This window comes from Chiloscyllium punctatum, chromosome 33, assembly GCF_047496795.1.
Source record: "Chiloscyllium punctatum isolate Juve2018m chromosome 33, sChiPun1.3, whole genome shotgun sequence".
In the NCBI taxonomy this organism is placed as follows: Eukaryota; Metazoa; Chordata; class Chondrichthyes; order Orectolobiformes; family Hemiscylliidae; genus Chiloscyllium; species Chiloscyllium punctatum.
Window position 1 is genome coordinate 7,114,347 of NC_092771.1, and position 21,295 is coordinate 7,135,641.

Consider the following 21,295-nt stretch of genomic DNA (forward strand, 5'->3'; position numbering starts at 1 on the left):
ATCTTTGTAAATCTTTTCTGAACCCCTTCAAGTTTCACAACATCTTTCTGATAGGAAGGAGGCCAGAACTGCACGCAATATTCCAACAGTGGCCAAACCAATGACCTGTATAGCCTCAACATGACGTCCCCAACCCCTGTACTCAATACTCTGACCAATAAAGGAAAGCATGTCAAACTCCTTCACTATCCTATCTACCTGCGACTCCACTTTCAAGGAGCTATGAACCTGCACTCCAAGGTCTCTTTGTTCAGCAACACTCTCTAGGACCTTACCATTAAGTGTATAAGCCCTGCTAAAATTTGTTTTTCCAAAATGCAGCACCTCATATTTATCTAAATTAAACTCCATCTGCCACTTCTTGGCCCATTGGCCCATCTGATCAAGATCCTGTTGTAGTCTGAGGTAACCTTCTTCGCTGTTCACTGCACCTCCAATTTTGATGTCATCTCCAAACTTACCAACTGTACCTCTTATGCTCGCATCCAAATCATTTATATAAATGATGAAAAGCAGTGGACCCAGCACCAATCCTTATGGCACTCCACTGGTCACAGGCCTCCAGTCTAAAATAAACCCTCCACCACCACCCTCTGCTTCTACCTTTGAGCCAGTTGTGTATCCAAATGGCTAGTTCTCCCTGTATTCCGTGAGACCTAACCTTGCTAATCAGTCTCCCAGGGGGAACCTTGTCAAATGCCTTACTGAAGTCCTTACAGATCACATCTACTGCTCTACCCTCATCAATCCTCTTTGTTACTTCTTCAAAAAAACTCAATCAAGTTTGTGAGACATGATTTCCCATGCACCAAGCCATGTTGGCTATCACTAATCAGTCCTTGCCTTTCCAAATACATGTGCATCCTGTCCCTCAGGATTCCCTCCAACAACTTGACCAGCACTGACGTCAGGCTCACTGGTCTATAGTTCCCTGGCTTGTCCTTACCACCCTTATTAAACAATGGCACCATGTTAGCCAACCTCCAGTCTTCTGGCACCTCACCTGTGACTATCAATGATACAAATATCTCAGTAAGAGGCCCAGCAACCACTTCTCTAGCTTCCCTCAGAGTTCTAGGGTACACCTGATCAGGTCCTGGGGATTTATTTACCTTGATGTGTTTCCTCCTCTGTAATATGGACATGATTATGATTTGATTGTCAAGTCAAGTTCTAAACTAAGTATTTCCTGTTAAATGATGTAGACAAGTAAAATAAGTCCTATGAATTAGTCTGATGATCCATCCAGTATACAGGTAATCAAACTCATAAAAATGCGTTTCAGAAAATTTCAGCTTTTCAGGGATTTAGCCTGATCCCTGCCTCACCACAATATATAACCTACCCAGATTCTACGAAAATGACATATGTCGACAGAACCTGTTCGTCACTGCTTAAGACAGTTTGGACAATTTAAATCCACCAATATTATCTTCAATTCACAGAGCCAATAGCAGTATCTACATCTTTTGCTCATTCTTTGTCTCCCCAGAAGTTGTGCATTCCAATTACGTTTTCAGTCTTTGCTTCCTTAGAAATCAGAAGGGCCAGTTTTCTCACTTAGCTTCCCTTTTTGATATGGGTCTGTCTTTTAAAAAAAAATTGAAACCATGGATTCCATCATACGTGATCCAGAACTCATAGGTTATGAGCAGTTGCATTAGTTTAATTTCTGAACAGTTATATTATTGAATTGTTATTATGTGAAATTGGATTCTTAGAGATGTGCAACATGGAAACAGACCTTTCGGACCAACTTCTTCATATCGACCAGATATCCTAAATTAATACAGTCCCATTTGTCAGCATTTGGCCCGTGTCCCTCTGAACCCTTCCTGTTCATGTACCCATCCAGATGCCTTTTAAATGTTGCAATTGTACCAGCCTCTCCACCTCTGGCATCTCATTCCATCCTTGCATCACCTTCTGTGTGAAAATATTGCCCCTTAGGTCCCTTTTAAATCTTCCCCTCTCATCTTAAACCTATGCCCTCTAGTTTTGGACTCCACTATATTTGGGAAAAGACCTTGTCCATTCACCATATCCAGGCCCCTCATAATTTTATAAACCTCTGTAAGGTCACCTCTCAGCCTCCGAGGTTCCAGGAAAACAGCCTCAGCCTATTCAACCTCTCCTTATACCCCAATCCCTCCAACCCTGGCAATATCCTTGTAAATCTTTTCTGAACCCTTTCAAGTTTCATAACATCTTTCCTGTGGCAGCTTGATCTGTTGCCATTGCTGGTCTTATTTTGCCATAAAATTGAAATTAGAGGTTATCAGTATTGATAGTCCTATGTCATAGGGAATAATTGACCTATTATATTGGACAAATGTCAAATTTTGCTACTTTAGCTTTGAATTCTTTGTTCAGCTATGATGGTTGTCATCGTATTCTGTGATTTTTGTTTTTGCTTCCATAAAAAGTATTGCTGTGGTTTGGGAGTTGCACCAACATTTGAAAGAAATTTCGATGGATGTAATGTTGTTTAGTGACTCCAGAAAACTCCTATCTACTGACATCTACAGGCTTGAGGTAAATCTGAAATTGGCAGATGAAATATAATCTAGAAAACTGGTAGATAAAACAGAAAAAACAAATTATTTAATTGGAGAGGAGCTGGAGACTGCTGCAATATAGATGGACCTTGGCATTCTCATACATGAAAGAATATTGAAATGTGGCCTTGATACCAAGAGAATGGAATATAGAAGTGGGACAGACTCTCCTCAACTGCATAATATGGTGCGGTGACCACATTTGGTGTACTGTGCGCGGTTTGGACTCGTGGCTTAAGGAAGGGTAAAGTTGCACGGAAACCAGTTGAGGGAAGGTTCATTAGGCTGATTGTTGGGATGATTGGATTACCGTATGAGGAAAGGTTAAGCAGATTGACCGATACCCATTTAAGTTTGAAAGAATGAGCGGTCACCTTATTGAAACATAGGATTCTGAGGATGCTTAACTGGGTGAATGCTGAGATAATATTTCTCATTGGAGAATCCAGAACTAAGCGACACAGTTTCAGATGAGAGGCCCTCATATTAGATATGGATGAAAAGGAATTTCTTCTGAATTTCTTGTGAATTTTTGGAATATTTAGAAAGCTGTGAAAGGTGAGTCATTGTCCATCATAGTGTTTATTAAGTTCACAGCCTTGAATTTTAAAGGGCTTGAAGATTATAGGGAACAGACAGGAAAGCAAAGTTGGAGCCTAGTTTGGATCAACAACAGTCTTATTGAATGGTGTCAGAGGCCTGAGGCACTATTCTTCCTGTGACTTGCTTGCTCCTCATTTCTTAGGCACTTGAAAAACAACATTAGTTGCTTTGTAGTTTTTATAAAGTTTTTCACCCATCTTGTAGGGAGACAAGAAGGTGAAGTATATGTCACTTAGCACATTAGCACAGGAACTAGCCCTTTGACCCACCATGTCTGTGTTAATCATGATGCCATTTGAAACTAATACTATCTGCCTGCATGTGGTCTGTATCTACCTGTTCAGTGTCTGTCTAAGTGACTCTCAGACATTGCTATTGTATAGTTTCCAATTCTTTAGAAATAAAAAGCTAGAGGACTTGGTTGTCGCCACACAACACCCCAAAACTGGGGTGGTCATGAGTGAGAAGCTGGTAGGTACTGGGGGTGGTGAGGAGAGGGGGAGGGGGGAAGAGAGAGAGAGAAGTGTAAAGACATGAGACAAATGGTCACATTGGCAAACATGCACAGAGGTCAGTCTTGGAAGGACATGAGATTTAGTGGGATAGTGTCACCTCTTGGTCCAAAGAGGGCAACATGGTAGCTCAGTGGTTAGCACTGCAGGCTCACAGTGCCACTGGCCCAAGATTCAGTTCTGGACCAGGGTGATTTGTTTATGTGGACATGATTCAGAGATGCCGGTGTTTGACTGGGGTGTACAAAGTTAAAAATCACACAACACCAGGTTCTCGTCCAACAGGGTTAATTGGAAGCACACTAGCTTTCGGAGCGATGCTTCTTCATCAGGTGATTGTCACAATCACCTGATGAAGGAGCGTCGCTCCGAAAGCTAGTGTGCTTCCAATTTAAACCTGTTGGACTATAACCTGGTGTTGTGAGATTTTTAACTATGTTTATGTGGAGTTTGCATGATCTCTCCATGTCTGTGTAATTTTCCAAAGATGTGCAGTTTAAGTGGATTGGCCACAATAAATTATCCTGTAGTGTCCAGGAATTTGCAGGCTATGTGTATTAGCTATGGTAAATGCAGAATTATGAGGATAGAGTAGGGGGTCTGGGTATGAGAATGTGTATCGGGTATAAGCAGGCTGGAAAGGAATTGAGTTCTGAGTTTTGTGAAACGAGGTTCAGCTGAGCATGACTCAGATTGGATAAGAACTTGTAGTTAACAATGGGGTGTTGGAGGCAAGGGTAATGGGTTAACAAGGTGGAAAAACAATCATTATTTAGAGTCGTTTAATAATACTGGAAGCATTCAGTATGCAAGGTCAGCTAACGAGGGGAAAAGTATCCATTGTGTAAATCTAGTTAACAAGGTTAAGAACATTAATTGTATAACAGTAAAGGGCTTGGTCTCTGCCATTGATACTCGTTGGCTGTAATGGTCACCCAGTTAATATGTATGTAGCCTTATCTAGATACTCTTCCCTATAAAACGACTATATAGTTCATTGAGAAACTGTTGTTCCAGAGAAGACCGTGAACTGTGTCTCTGTGCACATGGGCTATCATTCTCTCTCCCTCCAAGGCCCGGAATAAAGGTGAAGGAGCTAAAACTATGCTGTGTCGCTGAGTGTTATGTTTCGACTGGGGTGGGGGGATACGGGACGACAGGTAGGGTGCTCTTTGAAGGGTCGATCCAGACTCGATGGGCTGAATGGTATGCTTTGGAACTGTGGGGATTGTATGATTTACTTTTTGTTGTGTTTTTGTCAGATTGAAACCCACTTATTGAAAGTTGTTTGCACTGCTGAGATTTACCATAAAGACTTCAAGACCTTTTCTATTATGATATCTTGTTCATATGCACTGACCAGATTGAAAAGCGAAGTCAGACAATATGGGCAAGATATTAAAAGATTACCCATATCTGTGAGTATGTTTCCCAAAATAATGGAGCTCATTTATGTGTGAGATGGAAAAAATCATTAAGCAATGAATGTTCAGTTGAGTATAAAATAAGTGGTTTGAAACAATATGCACTCCACAGTCGTTACATGCTTTTTTTCTTTGCAGATTCTTTTTATTACTCAAATCCAGTTTCCAGGTTTTGAAAGCTCTTGACATGCCTCAACATCTTTGGCGATAATTGAAATGAAGAGCAAGGAGCCTTCACTTTGCAGAGTTTCTGACTATTTTTGTTTCATCAACAGGCTTTTGGGAATGCAAAGACAGCTCATAATAACAACTCGAGCCGTTTTGGTAAATTCATTCAAGTGAACTACCAGGAGACTGGCACTGTACGAGGGTGAGTAATGTAAGGCATATGGCTAGATTACTGTTTGTTTAAAAAGAGTGATGAAAAGAGAAATCATTCAATATTTTTGAATCTCCTCCCACTATAAATAGGTTTCTATTTTATCAGCTAAGTTTGTTGAAGCATTATTAGTGATATAATTATTATAAGTTAAATATAAAATAAGTGCACAATGATATTTGCAGAGAGGAGGTGACGAGGTATGAGACTGTGGGTGGATGAATGGAATTGCTACCTTTTGAAACGCAACAGTACTCAACTATTTAGCCATTTGAAATTCCCCTGTTGATGTTGTCAGCGAATCGTTTTTGGACCTGCTCTCACTCAAGCAAATAAAGACTACTTCATTACACGAGCTGGGAATTTGTGTTGCAAACGTTTCGTCCCCTGTCTACACAAATTGCAACACAAATTCCTAGCTCGACGAACAGAACCACAACAACGAGCACCCGAGCTACAAATCTTCTCCCAAACTTTGTACTTCATTACACCTCTGACCTGTGCCTTGTAGTTGGTGGACCAAGTTAAAGATCATACACCAGGTTATAGTCCAACAGATTTGTTTGGAAGCACTACCTTGGGAGCAGCGCTCTGAGAGCTGGTGCTTCCAAATAAACTTGTTGGACTATAACCTCGTGTTGTGAGATTTTTAACTTTGTCCACCCCAGTCCAACACTGGCATATCCCACATTGTAGTTGGTGGACAGACTGTGAAGTTGGTAGATGAATTTTGTGCCTTAAAAATCTCCAGGCTCTGCTCTGCTCTTGTAGTCTCAGTATTTATACAGATGGTTCAGTTTAGTTTCTTGTCTATGGTAAGCCCCAGGATGATGATAGTGGGAGATTCAGTGATAATGTCAGTGGATTTGAAGGGGCAGTGGTCAGGTTCTCACTTGTTTGAGATGTTTACTTGGTACTTGTTATTGCTCATCAGGTCACGTCAGAGCGTCCAGTTCCTGTTTCGTTTGGACACAAATACTTCAGTGCCTGAGAAATTGTGATTGCTGAAACTTCAACTGACTGTTGACTTTGTAATGGAGAGTGTGTCTTTGATAAAGCAGCTAAAGATGGCTGGGCCTAGGAACTCTTACAGTGATGTCCTGTGGTGGAGTGATTGACTTTGAGCAACCATAGCCATCTTCCTTTGTGTTTTGTATGACTCCATTGTCTGCACGTATGTAGAAGCTTGATGTTTAGTTATGTCATCATAATGCCAAGTGATAGTTCATACCTACTGAAGAAGGAGGTAGAGTGTTTGGCAGGCTTTGGAAAGCACTGCAGGTCGCAGTTTAAGCAAAGAAGCAATTTGACCATCTATCCTTGAAGACCTTTTAGAACTCAGTGGTCTTTCTGTCTCAAGTGAGTGAACTAAGTGGAACATTAAATGGGAATGACAGAGAAAGAAAATTATAATGAACTGTTGGATAAAAATCATATAAGGAGATAGGAGTCAAGGACTGAGTGGGTGTGGATGATTAAAGAAATTTCATTTGTGATTCCATACACAACTTAATAGAAAGACCTTTACAGCTAATTAATTATATTTGTACTGCAAATGAAACTTTGTAGTGTGGCAGTCAATTTGTGTGTAGCAATGTGATAATGAACAGGTGAATGTTTTACTCATATTGACTGAAGGATAAATATTGGGCAAGACACCAGGGAGAACTCCCCTGCTCTTTTCAGAAATTTTATTACGGTATCTTTTGCCCTATTATTTAGGGAGCAGATAGGGCTTCTATTTAACATCTCATCCAAAGACAATATTGCTAATAGTGGCATACTTCCTCACTCTTGTAGAGAGAAAAAACAGCCTAGCCTTTCTGATCAAGCCCCTTGACCTCTTAATGTTTTTTCCTCAGAACATAGTGCTGCTTCTAATTCATAGCTAACACCTAATGGTCAGACATGTCAGAGGAGGCAATGGTGATGATGCATATGCTTTAGACCAAAAAGTCCATGTTTTTTTAGATGACATTTGCAAGAAATGTGAGTGTGTAAAGAGGTAACGAGTGGAGAAAACAATTTGATTTTCTTTGTTATTTGTGGATACTTGGGATTGGTGAATAGTTTTGGCTCTGATCTGATAGAAGAGAAGAGGGTTACCTCAGATTACAACAGGATCTGTACCAGATGGGCCAATGGGCTGAGAAGTGACAGATGGAGTTTAATTCTGATAAATGCGAGGTGCTGCATTTTGGGAAAGAAAATCTTAGCAGGAGTTATACACTTAATGGTAAGGCCCTAGGGAGTGTTGCTGAACAAAGAGACCTTGGAGTGCAGGTTCCTAGCTTCTTGAAAATGGAGTCGCAGGTAGATAGGATAGTAAAGAAGGCATTTGTTTTGCTTTCCTGTATTGGTCTGAGTATTGAGTACAGGAGTTGGGAGGTCATGTTGTGGCTGTACAGGACATTGGTTAAGCCATTGTTGGAATATTGCATGCAATTCTGGTCTCCTTCCTTTTGGAAGGGTGTTGTGAAATTTGAAAGGGTTCAGAAAAGATTTACAAGGATGTTGTTAGGGTTGGAGGATTTGAGCTATAGGGAGAGGCTGAACAGGCTGGGGGTGTTTTCTCTGGCGCATCGGATGCTGAGGGGTGACCTTATAGAGATTTACAAATTATGAGGGGCATGGATAGGGTAAATAGACAAAGTCTTTTCCCTGGGGTCAGGGAGTCGAGAATGAGAGGGTATAGGTTTAAGATGAGAGGGGAAAGATATAAAAGAGACCTAAAGGGCAACTTTTTTCATGCAGAGGGTGGTACGTATATGGAATGAGCTGCCAGAGGATGTGGTGGAGACTGGTACAGTTACAACATTTAAGAGGCATTTGGATGGGTATATGAATAGGAAGGGTTTGGAGGGATATGGGCCGGATACTGGCAGGTGGGACTAGATTGGGTTGAGATATCTGGTCAGCATGGACAAGTTGGACCGATGGGTCTGTTTCCATGCTGTACATCTCTATGACTCTAAGAGAAGAACAGTGCCACAACTTGAAATGAGCTAACCATGGTTGACAATGGACAACTAGAATGGATGCAACAACATTTGAGCAGATGGATAAATTTGGTTTTCCGGCACCTAACACGATGGGCAATTTGGCACGGCCAGTTCACCTGACCTGCACGTCTTTGGATCGGATATATGTACCCTGGCTGTATGGACAGACAGGCATGAATGTTCAGTGGTTGATTTCTAAGAAGGCTTTTTATTGATCTAACTAATAACAGAATTTTGCTTTTGTAGAGCTTATGTTGAAAAGTACCTGCTGGAGAAGTCGCGGCTGGTCTACCAGGAGCATAATGAACGGTAAGAGGTGCAAACTATACAATGAGTCAATTTGACATGACGTGAATATTACCAGAAATTCAGAAAGTAGGGTTCATCCTCCAGAGAACAAACATACAAAAAAAATGTGTTTCTATAAATGACAGCTCTAGCTTGGACTGTAGGATAAAGTAGCTTTCTAGTATTTTAATTTTAAATTTGGCAAATTAAAAATCATATTAAAAGTTACATTTTAGGGTGAAATTATAACATACTAATTCCATGTTGCTGGAAAAAGATGTTTTTGTTCTATTTATGTTATTATACTGAAATATAATATATTTTTTGTGCCACAATTACCACTGATTAATATTTGTGCAGAAATGGACTTGCCAGATGGCAAGAACTGTAGGTTATGGTAATGCTGTGTTGCACCTTGAAATCCAGCAACGTTTGTTCATTGTAAGCTTGTTTGAATTTAATTTCAAAACCATTATTGCAAAACAGAGGTGGCCCGATATTAGCAATTTGGTTGTAACAGGACGTTGGAAGTGGAACAAATCACATTGATGCAAATGGGGATAATTTTCATAGGTTAGAGCAGGATAAAAGGCATTTTGTTACTCAGGATAAATCTGACCCGGGAGTGTTTGAGAGAACAGAAAGGAGGAACCTTTATTTGTAAACCTTGTTGTACGATGGAGGTGTTTGGCATGTAGTACATGGTCCTTTATTCTGCCTCATCAGGATTTGCAGGTCAAATTAAGTATAATGTGGAGAGAGCTTCACTTTGCATGTAACAGTGGTGTAACTGATATAGAATTTCTCAACAATGAAATTGTAGAGGCCACCTCATGCTGCCTCTTTGCAGTAAACACGAGTGGTATTCTCCACTCATGGGATGCTACTGCCAAGCTCAAAAGATGCTCTGGATACTTACAAATGAGTAATATGGTATATGAATTTCTGTAGTGGTGTGACACTGGGTATGTAGACTGCATGTCTCAGTGATCGGCAGACCATGTCAAACAATATGTCTCTTTAATTATCTGCAAGAGGCAGCATGCTGACTTAACCAGACCTGCTTGCAAAATTCAGAATGGTGTAACGTGTTTCTGTAATTAGGCAATATGTACTAAATAATCCAAACTCTTATGAATTACACCAGAGACCCTTTTAAGATTTGGTCAGGGTCGCAGTATGTTTCATTGGCATGTGCTAGAATTTATTTTGGTAACCTTAAGGACTCTGTTCTATGTAGGCAAAAACAATTTGTGTGCAACATTGAATCTTTTTAATTGAGAAGGGGTTTTGGAGCCTGCCAATCCCCACTGCATTCCCTTTGTAATACCCTGGTTAGTCAGAAATACCTGCCCAGCCTGAGGTTAATCATCTTGTTAGATAGCAGATCCAGCTGCATCTCCATGCCAATGAAATGATACCCCTCTTCTCATGCCATATAAATTGGTGTTCCTTTCAATGTTTGTTTTCTTGCAGCCCATTCCTGATAAGTACAAGACAAAAAGTCTTGACTTTCATGTCCCTTTTTAGTGATGTTTGATTTACCTTCTCACAAGCAATTATTTGACTTTTACTTCAACGTTTTTTCGTGCTATCTTTGATATTGTGTCTGAAATGGAAATTAATCCCATTTTCAAGTAGTAACAGTTAATGAATACAAAATTCACTTCAAGATTAAAAGATTTGAGGTAAGGTTTGTGTCCCCATCCAGACAGGGGACACAATTTTTACCTTGAAATTGTTTCCAGTTGAATGCTTAAGGGTAAGCATTTTATCATTGAATAATATTTTACAGAAGTGGAGCTTCTGTGTTGGAAAATAAAAGATAATTTGTTTGAAAAGGAATTTCTATTATTAACTTATTAATGAAACTGGCAAGACACTGGGGAATAGTCATTCAAATTGCTGCTACTTTAATTTTTCTGTGGATTAAAATGTAGCAGATTTTACATGGAAAAGGATGACACCAGAGACCAGACCTAGATAAGAGAGAGGGATTTTAACTGAAATCATTGGGTTTGGTAATAATTTGGTATGTATTACCTTGTGATGATTAATCTGTATATGTCAATTATTGATTTTTAGCGAAAAATCATTCACTTTTCATGTATCCTTTGTATAAGTCACTCTTTGACTTAATAACTGAAAAGTCCAAACTCACCACTTTCACCACTCAGTGAAGTCAAACTGTCCCTGATACAAACCTCCTCATCCATAGAACGATAGGAAAACACACCATTTGAGGTTGGCTGCTCAATCTTGGGTCCCTTTGATGTAACTTCTGGGGGCAAGTCTGGCAGGAACAATGTCCAATTTGGTAGCTCCATGAAGGAAGGTTTCAGTTGCTCTAAAATGTTGCTTGTAAAAGTCAACCACCTATATCTTGAGTTTAAAAAAATGAATTTGATGATTTGTGTCAAGTCAGTAGCTGTTTTCCCTTGATTAGATGTGCAGAGAGAGATTCTGTAATTTGATCTTGGATCAATATATGAATGTGTAAAAACTAATATTGTCTGTTCTCAGCACCATCGATAGTACAATCAGACTCCATTATATGCAGATCAAGGCACCTCCACTTCCAACAGTTTCAGCATAAATTAACACATTTAGACTTTGAGCATTTTTATTGTTAGGATAATACAAATGGCTTCTGTTTATATTGCATAACTGATGTAAATTTGCCATATCTTCACAACTTTATTGTCGCATTGTAGTTGCTTGAATGTTAATGTAACATTGTGTGGTGTGTCGTTCCTGTTTCAGAAACTATCATGTATTCTACTACTTGCTGGCAGGAGCCAATGAAGAAGAGAAAAAAAGTTTCCACCTGCAGGAGCCTGAAGAATACCATTACTTGAATCAGGTTAGTGCCAAAAGTTCATCCTGTGCAAAGAATTCATTGGAGATGTTACTTGTGAAATTTTTATGGTAATATGTTTAGAAATTACAGCTGGAATGCATGTTGTTCAGAATTAAGTGGATTGACGTTGTGGCAGCTGGCATAAACATGAAAGCTTCTTTGCATTCATATATATGTCAGAAAATTCATGGCAGCTTATATAATGATTATATTTATTTGATATCGTATATTAAATTATGAAGTTTCTGTGGTGTGAAGTTATGTTCCCGAACTAACATGGGTAGGGACATGGCAATTGTTAACTATTGAATGGAAGTTTGGGGTAAAAGGTGTCACCAGCAGCTTTGAGGCATCTCAAACCCTTTTGATTGAAGTTCAGAATAAGACAATTGATTTAGATGCAAATTAATAAAGCACAAAGTTCAAAATTGTAGCTGGGGTTGATTATTTTGTTAGATTATTTTATGCAGTATAAGTATAGATGACTGAATCTTTCAGAATCAAAAACAGCTTATCATCTCTTTTAAAAACATGCCTTTGATTGGACTGCAAAAGTCTGTGACTCATCTTTTTAGCTTTTTGTTTCCTTCCTTTGATGAAGTTAATTTAGATTTACTCTCATTGTAGGAGAGCGAACACTGTAATTGCAATTTGAAACAAAGTACGTTAATCTCCCTCAATAATATTGCTTAAGGCAATACGTGGCTGACTAATTGAGTTTTGCAAATCAGAAAATCTAGACTCTGCTTTAACAAAGGACAGGCATGCGAACTCTACCAGGGCAACAATTACATAGTTACAATTGAGACCTCGAGGAGAAAAGGTGTGCTGCTTATTTTAGATCTCATTCTGCTGAAAAGTCTCTTCGTGGATCTTGGGTTAGGACAAATTTGAGCTTGTTCTTGATGACAGCTGCTTTTGCTTGGAAAGGTTGGTGATGTTCTTGATGTATTTGGTATAATTGATGGCCATGGTACTGTGACAAATGAGGTCAAAGCGTAGTGAAATCTGTGTCACAGTTAGCAGGCAACCAGTTTCAATGTGCAAAGCATAGAGCTGTAAATCCAACAGGCTTATCAAACACTATTCCTGTGCACTGCTGCCATCTCCCCTTTACTATGAGTACATTTCTTACTCTATGAATGATACCTGCAATCTACTGAGAAAGGTTAAAACATACAAATTGGATATACATAAGTAACCTTTTGACTTAAAAATGTGCTTGGTTGGTGCTATATCTTCATGAGCAATTTTAACTTAATATTCTAATATACCCTTGTATCTACTTTAATAAATGGACAATTTCTCTTTGTTCTATTTTTGCATATTTGAATCAAATTACATGAGCTTTTTGGATTGTGATAACTATTTCAATTTGTTACAATAATGAATTAAAGTCATACGGCATGGAAACAGACTCTTCGGTCTCATTCGTCTGCGCCGACTAGATATCCCAATCTGACATAGTCCCATTTGCCAGCGTTTGGCCTGTATCCCTCTAAAAAGTTTCTATTCATGTATTCATCCAGATGCCTTTTAAATGTTACAATTGTACCCCCCCTCCACCACCTCCCCGGCAGCTCGTTCCATACACTCACTGCCCTCTGCATGAAAAGTTGCCCCTCAGACCCCTTTTAAACTTTTCCCTTTTCCCCCTTAAACCTATGCCGTCTAGTTTTTGACTCCCCTATCCTGGGAAAAAGACCTTGGCTCATCACCCCATCATTTATAGAATGTAACTCTGGATTTGATCCTTGCTGATGAGCATCCATTCTTCCCTTACTTTTTAAAAACTCCATGTACAGATACAATCGAGTGCAATAGAAATGAAATTAAAATAGTGCATGTGTTTCAAAATGATAGTTGTAATATTTCCATTTCCAAGTTTGAAAATTTGATCCAGGATTTTATTGTCACATTGGCTGACACTTCAGTACTGTGCAGTCCTTTGGATGAAAAGTTAAACAGTTGTTTTCTGTCTGATATCTGATAACTCAGTAAATTTGAAAAGTCCTATTGCATTGTTTGAAGTTTCTTTGCTCTATCCAATAATCCTTCTTGTACTAACATTGCCAGGTGTATGAAACAGTCACTGGTCAAATCACATTATCACATGAACTTCAGGTGTCAGGAAGCTTGATCACCACCTTCGAAAGGCCAAATGGGAACAGGCAAGTTGCTGGCCCAGGTAGTGAGACCACTCCCACGAACAATTAAAAATTAAAAATGTTGGAACTGTCAGACATTTTTCCTTGAGCATTTAAGGCTGAGGGGTGATCTTATTGACATTGATAAAAGCATGAGCAGCAAGGCTTTGGCAGGATTTGGGCCAAATGCTGGAAAACGGGACAAGGTCAGGTTGGGATGTTTGTTCGACATGGTTGTTAGACCGAAGGGTCTGTTTCAGTTTTGTGTGACTGACATTTACCTATGTTACAGGACTAAAGGCATTCATAATAATTTATTGATTCTTGAGTGATCAGATGCTATATAACTAAGCTTTTGTTCTTAGTGTAGAAAAAGATTTAGCTGACATCATTTTGGAGAATGTATAAAAAAAACATTGTAAAGGTGATCCATTTTTTCTGTCTATTCTAATGACTTGATTGAATTGAATTAGCTTAATTGTCTCATATACTTAATGAATATGGTGAAAAATTGATACGTTGCCACTTACACAGCCATCTTAGGAACAAAGATATCTAGGTACAGCTTCTTTAGCTACAAGATCTTAGACAATAGAATAATAAAATGTCTAATGTTGCAAAACTAAAAGTTCAGACTAACAGACCATGCTGACACCTAGCTTCCAGTCTGTACCAGGCTCTGGCTCCACACTGCACTGGGCTTCACCTTGAAGATAATGAGGCTTGGAGATCACTGCAGACCTCCACATGGGCCATGAAGTTGCCTCGCCACGTCAGGAATCTGCTGCGCCAGGCCACCACACAAAATCAGGAGGCCACCACACCATGCCCAGAAAATGCTGTGCCACATGGCTGTGTCAGGAATCATCGCTGGAAGCCAGGAGACAAGGAAAAAAACACTAAGAAAAATAAAAGCGAAAGAAAGAACAACGAGTGGAGTGGATGATCTCTAGTTGGAGTGTCCTACTCTGCTACCATCTTGGATAACATTTTGAACAACAATCAAAACTCAAAGGATACATAAGAGACCCAGTTGGCATGTTTTGATGATATGCACCTGAAACACGTTTTTATAGTTGCTCACTTGCATATATGAGCGTTTTAGAATTAGCATTAGGTTTTATTGTCCTATGTACTGAAGCACAGGAGCACAGTAAAAAGTGTACAAAGTCGCCACTCACCAGTGCCATCTTAGCTACAAAAACCCAAATGTAATTTTTAAAAAAGAATATAGATACAAAAACCAAATTTAAAACAAAACAGAAATACAAAAAAAAGAGCCAAGAAGGAAGGGTGAAGCATCCAGACCTGAAGTCTTAGCTACGTGAGGTAGCCTTGTCTCCATAAGGTAAATGGATATCCTTTCCCAAAGCCTCTGGTCTCAGTGCTGCAGGCCCTCTGAAGTCGCTGCAGCTGCCACAGGTCGCTGTCACTGCTGCTGTTGGCGCTCGGAGGCCACCATTGCTGCTGCTGCCCCTCAGAAGTCGTTGCTGCCACAGGCCCTTGGGACACTTTATCGCTGCCACCGCAGGCTCTTGGAAGTCGTCACTGCTGCAGGGGTTTGGTGAGGGAAGAGTCTAAACGGATGAATACCATTATTTATGAAAATCAAGGTTAGCCTATGGACAATGTTCATAACTGGACTTGAATATTTTTCATTGCAGTTGTAGTTAATTAGTTTGAAAATATAAAATCTGTTGACAGATAATTAGATGTGCTGTGATCATACCAGGATTATTGTAAGTTTATTCAGTGCAACTTGTAAAAATATTTGCCTTCCTTTGATGAGGAGAATGAGTTCTCGTCACTGGTATCCCTTGAACTTTACTTGCTGGATAAGGATCTTACCCTATCCTTGTAAAGGTTATTTAAGGTGTGTGAACTTCCTAACAGCATCTACCTTGCTTTCTCAGATGACAAAGAAACCACTCAGACAGACTTGGGATGATTATTACTATGATTCAGAGCTGGTTAGTATTTGAGTTTTGTATTACTAGTGATGTGTTGCTGATATTACACTGTACTTCCACAAGGAAAGCATGGGCAAAACTGTCAAGAAACAATTAAGTCTTTAATCCAACCAAAAGCAGTTTAAATTGATCATTCTAGATCATATAATTGGGGAAAAGGTTCAAGTATATTTATATGCATACTTTTTCTTTTGTAAAGCATGCATAATTTCTGTACATCTCGTTTGCTCCTCTAATCCACTAACAGTTAAAGTAATGACTATTGCAACCATGTGAGGCTTGTTAACATGTACTGTATTACACAGCTTTGACTATTTAATGAATGCGCTATCGAACACTTTGCTTTCCTTGTGGTTGAAAACATGTTAACACCAAGTTTGATTCTTTATAGTGATTGCTTGTAATGGTTTCTACTTGTCCACTATATCACAATTGGTAGTACCAATGCTGCACCATTTCTTTCCTTCTATGCGCAATAGCATTTCGTTTGCAATAATTGACTTGGATGGGAAATATGGGTTCAACGAATGAGTGCAAGTGTTCAGATTGTTATCTGTGTTCTTCATTCTTTCAGTTGAACCACAAAAGGGCAATGCTTCACCAGTCTTCAACAGTTTGAAGAAGTATCTCATTGGCTTTTGTACTTCAGTTAAACTGATGCAGATCTAAATATAAATGGGAAATCTAATTTGTTAAATATTAATATTCAGTGCAGAAAGCCATCAGTAAAAATAGATAATTGCAAATCAGTTCATACTGGAGGAATGCAGTATTGTAAACATAATAATCTATTAAATAAACAATGCTTTAGGATGTTGGGTGTCATTTGTGGAGAGGCAATAGAGAAAGAAGACTCCAAAGTGGGACAAATTAGAGTCATAGAGTCGTAGAGTCATAGAGATGTATAGCATAGAAACAGACCCTTCGGTCCAACCCGTCCATGCCAACCAGATATCCCAACCCAATCTAGTCCCACCTGCCAGCACCTGGCCCATATCCCTCCAAACCCTTCCTATTCATATACCCATCCAAATGCCTTTTAACTGTTGCAATTGTATCAGCCTCCGCCACTTCCTATGGCAGCTCATTCCATACATATACCACCCTCTGTGTGAAAACGTTGCCCCTTAGGTCTCTTTTATATCTTGCCCCTCTCACCCTAAACCTATGCCCTCTTGTTCTGGACTCCCCGACCCTAGGGAAGAGACTTTGTCTATTTATCCTATCCATGCCCCTCTATAAGGTCACCCCTCAACCTCGAGATCTTGAGTAATTTTACTTAATTAACAATTAAGCAAAAAAGAGATTGTGCTTGCTTTCTGCCTAACGCCTGTTTCTTCAAGTGACGATGTGAATTGTTGACTCTGTCAACCTTGCTTTCTGTATATCTGATGTTTGGCATGTGGACCATTTCCAGGTTACATGTTTTGGTACTTCAGCTGCCAATCTGTCTTAATCAAAGTATGCACATTAACAAGACTTCCAGCCTCTTTCCAGTTTAGCTGGCACCTTAAGACTGTTAATATCATCTTTCCCATGTGTTAAAATATTATGTAATGATGCTTATGATTTGACTTATTTGACTTGTTTGATTAGAGCAGATCAGTTCATCGAGTGGATTTCAGAGATATCCAAAAGCTGCTTTTGAAATTTTAATAAAAACAAAAGACTAATGGCTTCTCTGGTTTAAGTAGGCAAAGCAGTGTTCAATTGAATCACGTAAAATAATAGCCCATTGTTCATTCACAAATCTTGTGTTCGCCATTTTAGTTTGAGTAGTGCAAGAGTCCCAAACCTGGCCTTGTCGCCACAGATTAGGAAGAAAAAAAAATCAACCATGGTTTCAACTCTTGATCCCTAATTGCTGGGTATTGTTATTTGATAGGAGAAGGGCTGATGCCCGAAATGTCGATTCTCCTGTTCCTTGGATGCTGCCTGACCTCCTGCGCTTTTCCAACAATACATTTTCAGCTATTGTTATTTGATACAAGTATTAGCTGAAAGCCATCCAGGACTTAATATCTGGGTCTGTGTAGGTAAAGTAGGCATTTAGGTGATTCGCCATAGGATAGGTGATTCGCCATAGGATTTCTGGCAAATAAGATCTCAGCAAAGAGATTGGTACAATTAGGTGGAAAAGAAATTAGTTTGGAAAAGGGAGAAAGAACAAACTAATTTCAAGCAATTATTAGAATAGTGTTGTACAGTACATGTGTACAAATACTTAAATATTAAAGTGAATGGGTATAAGCAATAGTAAATGTCTTAGTATTATGATAATAGCAGCATCTGGTATCCTCATTTCGTGCATTTAATTTAATAATTAGGTTCCACTGGAACAAATATTTTTTAAACTAATGACAAGCAAAAACTGTACAGGTTCACAATCCTTTATCCGAAACGCTTGGGACCAGCTGGTTTTTGGAATTCGGAAATTTTTCCAATTTCAGAATAAGTGACAGTTCAGCGGGGAACCCCACATCGAGTGGGTGTGGGATTGGGTTAACTGTTTGCATGCTAAACAACCTTGTTAATGAGATAAAATCTTCACGAAAAACCTTTGGATTTTGGAGCTTCTTGGATTTCAGGATTTCAGATAAAGGGTTGTCTATTTGTATTATTTCCCACAGATTATTTATTCAACCAGAGGACTTAAAGACAGCTAAGTCAGAAGTCTGACAAATGCCATATTAAAATCCATAAGTTGCTGAAGTATGTTAAGCAGGCCGAATCTGCGTCCAGTATTTAAATAATGTACAAAAATTTATTTCCGTAGTAAATATATTACTTTCCAGATACGTTACTGCTTAGAAGTTCCCAAATGTGGGCATGAAAACAGAACATTGAAGAGACCAAGAAAGATATCAAAAGTATCCAAATGCTATTAAAGTAGGCAGCTTGAGTCCCTTAAGACTCTGTTCGTTGAATCAAGGTTTCAAAAAGTCCCAGGCTTTAAGTGCAAAACTTTGGCTGATCCTCTGGTATTGTACAATCATAAGGGTAGCACTGTTGCCTGATGTGTTGAAACAGGTGGTTCTCTATAGATTAGAAGTGAAACTCTGGAATGCTGGAAGTTAAATATGGAAAGACCAGTATCTCTGGCAGCATTGTAGAGAAAGAAACAAAGTTAACTTTTGAATGTTGTAGATCAGATGGCATTATTTGTAGAAGTGTAGGAATTTCCATCTTCTGGCAAATCTTACTACAATCTTTTTAACTGGTCATTTGCCTCATAACTGCTCGTTGGATCCTGATATGCATTTTGGCTTTTGAATTTATCTACATAATAAAACTATGTCAAAAAATGCATTACAACAGGAATAATCTGTCCTTTGGTATTGCTGGAAAAAAAAACGTTTGTCAAAGCTTTTTGCCTTGTACTCACCAGGACAATTCATAAGAGTACTAATTCAAAGAGAAAACAATTTTTATATTGAATAAGAAGAGATTGCCAATTGGTGGTCAATAGACTCTGTTAAAGGTGTGACCATGGAGAATGCAATGGTTAATGATGATTAATAATTATTTGCCATGCTTTTTTAAAATTTTAAACCAGGCAGTTTGACTGTGACTGTTGAGAGATTTGCCCTGAGAAATGAATCAGCAAATGGCTGTCACCTGTTTTGTTGAGTTAAAGTAGGTGGAGTGTGTGAACATTCTATCTGCAAATGATAAGGCCCTGTGTATTAATGTATGTAGTGTCTTGTACATGCAAGTGTGTCACACTGCACACACAATTGACAGTCCTGAGTTGGTTGTTAGTGTAGTTATATGCACACTTAGAAATAAATAGGAAATGTCCACTTGCGGAATCACGTTTACTGTAGGATACTGTTTGCAAATTTTCCAAGTGTAGATTGGTTGGGTACGGTTCAGTACATTGCTTGTTGTGACCAACTAAAGTAATATGCTGCTTGATTCAATCTGTCAGTCTTTGTACAATTTTTATACCTTGCATCACACCTGTACTGAAATTTGTATACCACATTATTAATTTGTATAATAGGTAGAAAATCTTTTTAGCTTGACAGTAACATCCTGTTGCTGGCGAAAACCATTCATTTTGCTATTGTAACAGTTGTTTCACACTGCCACTACAACAGGCAAAAAGAAATGTGCATGCACCTGTTTCACCCCTGCAAAATGAGTGACAACCATTTGCTGGTTCATTTCTCAGGGCAGTTTCCTGACCAATCAGTGTCAACCTGCCCGGTTTAAAATTTAAGCAAAACTTGGTAGGTAGTTAGCAATGATGATTAATAAATTGCTACATTTGTCTTAGTGACAGCTGTACCAATCACTTGGAGATGGTGAGTGTTGCTGAACAAAGGGACCTTGGAGTGCAGGTTCATAGTTCCTTGAAAGTAGAGTTGCCGGTACGTAAGATAGTGAAGAAGGCGTCTGGTATGCTTTCCTTTATTGGTCAGAGCATTGAGTTGGGAGGTCATGTTGCGGCTGTACAAGATATTGGTTAGGCCGCTGTTGGAATATTGCGTGCAATTCTGGTCTCCTTCCTGTCGGAAGGATGTTGTGAAACTTGAAAGGGTTCAGAAAAGATTTACAAGGATGTTGCCAGGGTTGGAGGATTTGAGCTATAGGGAGAGGCTGAATAGGCTGGGGCTGATTTCCCTGGAGTGTCGGAGGCTGAGGGGTGACCTTTATAGAAGCTTATAAAATCATGAGGGGCATGGATAGGTTAAACAGACAATGTCTTTTCCCTGGGGTGGAGGAGTCCAGAGGTTTAAGGTGAGAAGGGAAATTTATAAAAGGAGCAGCTTTTTCATGCGGAGGGTGGTGTGTGTATGGAATGAGCTGCCAGAGGAAGTGGTGGAGGCTGGTACAATTACAGCATTTAAAAGGCATCTACGTGGGTATATAAATAGGAAGGGTTTCGAGGGATATGCTGGCAAATAGGACTAAATGAGGTTAGGATATCTGGTTGGCAAGGACGAGTTAGACCAAAGGGTCTGTTTCCATGCTGTACATCTGTGACTGTAGATGCTGAAATGTTAGAGTCGATAGTGTGGAGCTGGAAAAAGCACAGCAGGTCAAGCAGCATCTGAGGAGCAGGGGAGTCCATGTTTCAGGTCGGAACGTTTCATCAGGACTGATGAAAGATTCTGACCTGAAACGTCAACTCGCCTGCTCCTCAGATGCTGCTTGACCTGCTGTGATTTTTCCAGCTCCTCATTTTATCAACTGCAAATTTGCCAGCACTCTCCTCTCAAGTATAAATATTGGTTTTCCTTGTTTTCCTTACATACTATACATGACCAGCGGTAGTTGCCCATCCTTAATTACCATGAATTTAGTGGCTTGTTTGGCAAATTGAGAGGACAGATAAAAGTCAGCTACATTGTGGTGGATCTGGAGTCACACACAGGCCAGACTGTTTTAAGGCTGGCAGATCAAAGGAAAGGAAAGACCAGTGGAGGTTTCCAATTATTTTCAATATTACTGAGACCAAGATATCAGAGCAGAATTAGGCCATTCAACCCATTGAGTCTGCAACACCATTTGGTCATGTCTGATGTGTTTCTCAATCCCATTCT

At 39.4% G+C, this 21,295-nt stretch overlaps 1 protein-coding gene across 6 annotated transcripts in view; it reads left to right on the top strand.

Annotated features, from left to right (window-relative positions):
- myo9aa (myosin IXAa) overlaps positions 1-21,295 on the top strand; it is a 365,642-nt gene that overhangs the window by 164,934 nt on the left and 179,413 nt on the right. For 5 of the 6 annotated variants that reach the window (XM_072552871.1, XM_072552873.1, XM_072552876.1 and 2 more), the window contains exons 3-6: positions 5,373-5,467; positions 8,725-8,787; positions 11,530-11,629; positions 15,687-15,743. In XM_072552871.1, the coding sequence (XP_072408972.1) occupies positions 5,373-5,467; positions 8,725-8,787; positions 11,530-11,629; positions 15,687-15,743 (315 nt within the window). The remainder of the gene's footprint in view (positions 1-5,372; positions 5,468-8,724; positions 8,788-11,529; positions 11,630-15,686; positions 15,744-21,295) is intronic. The other variant, XM_072552875.1, reaches the window with a different exon arrangement.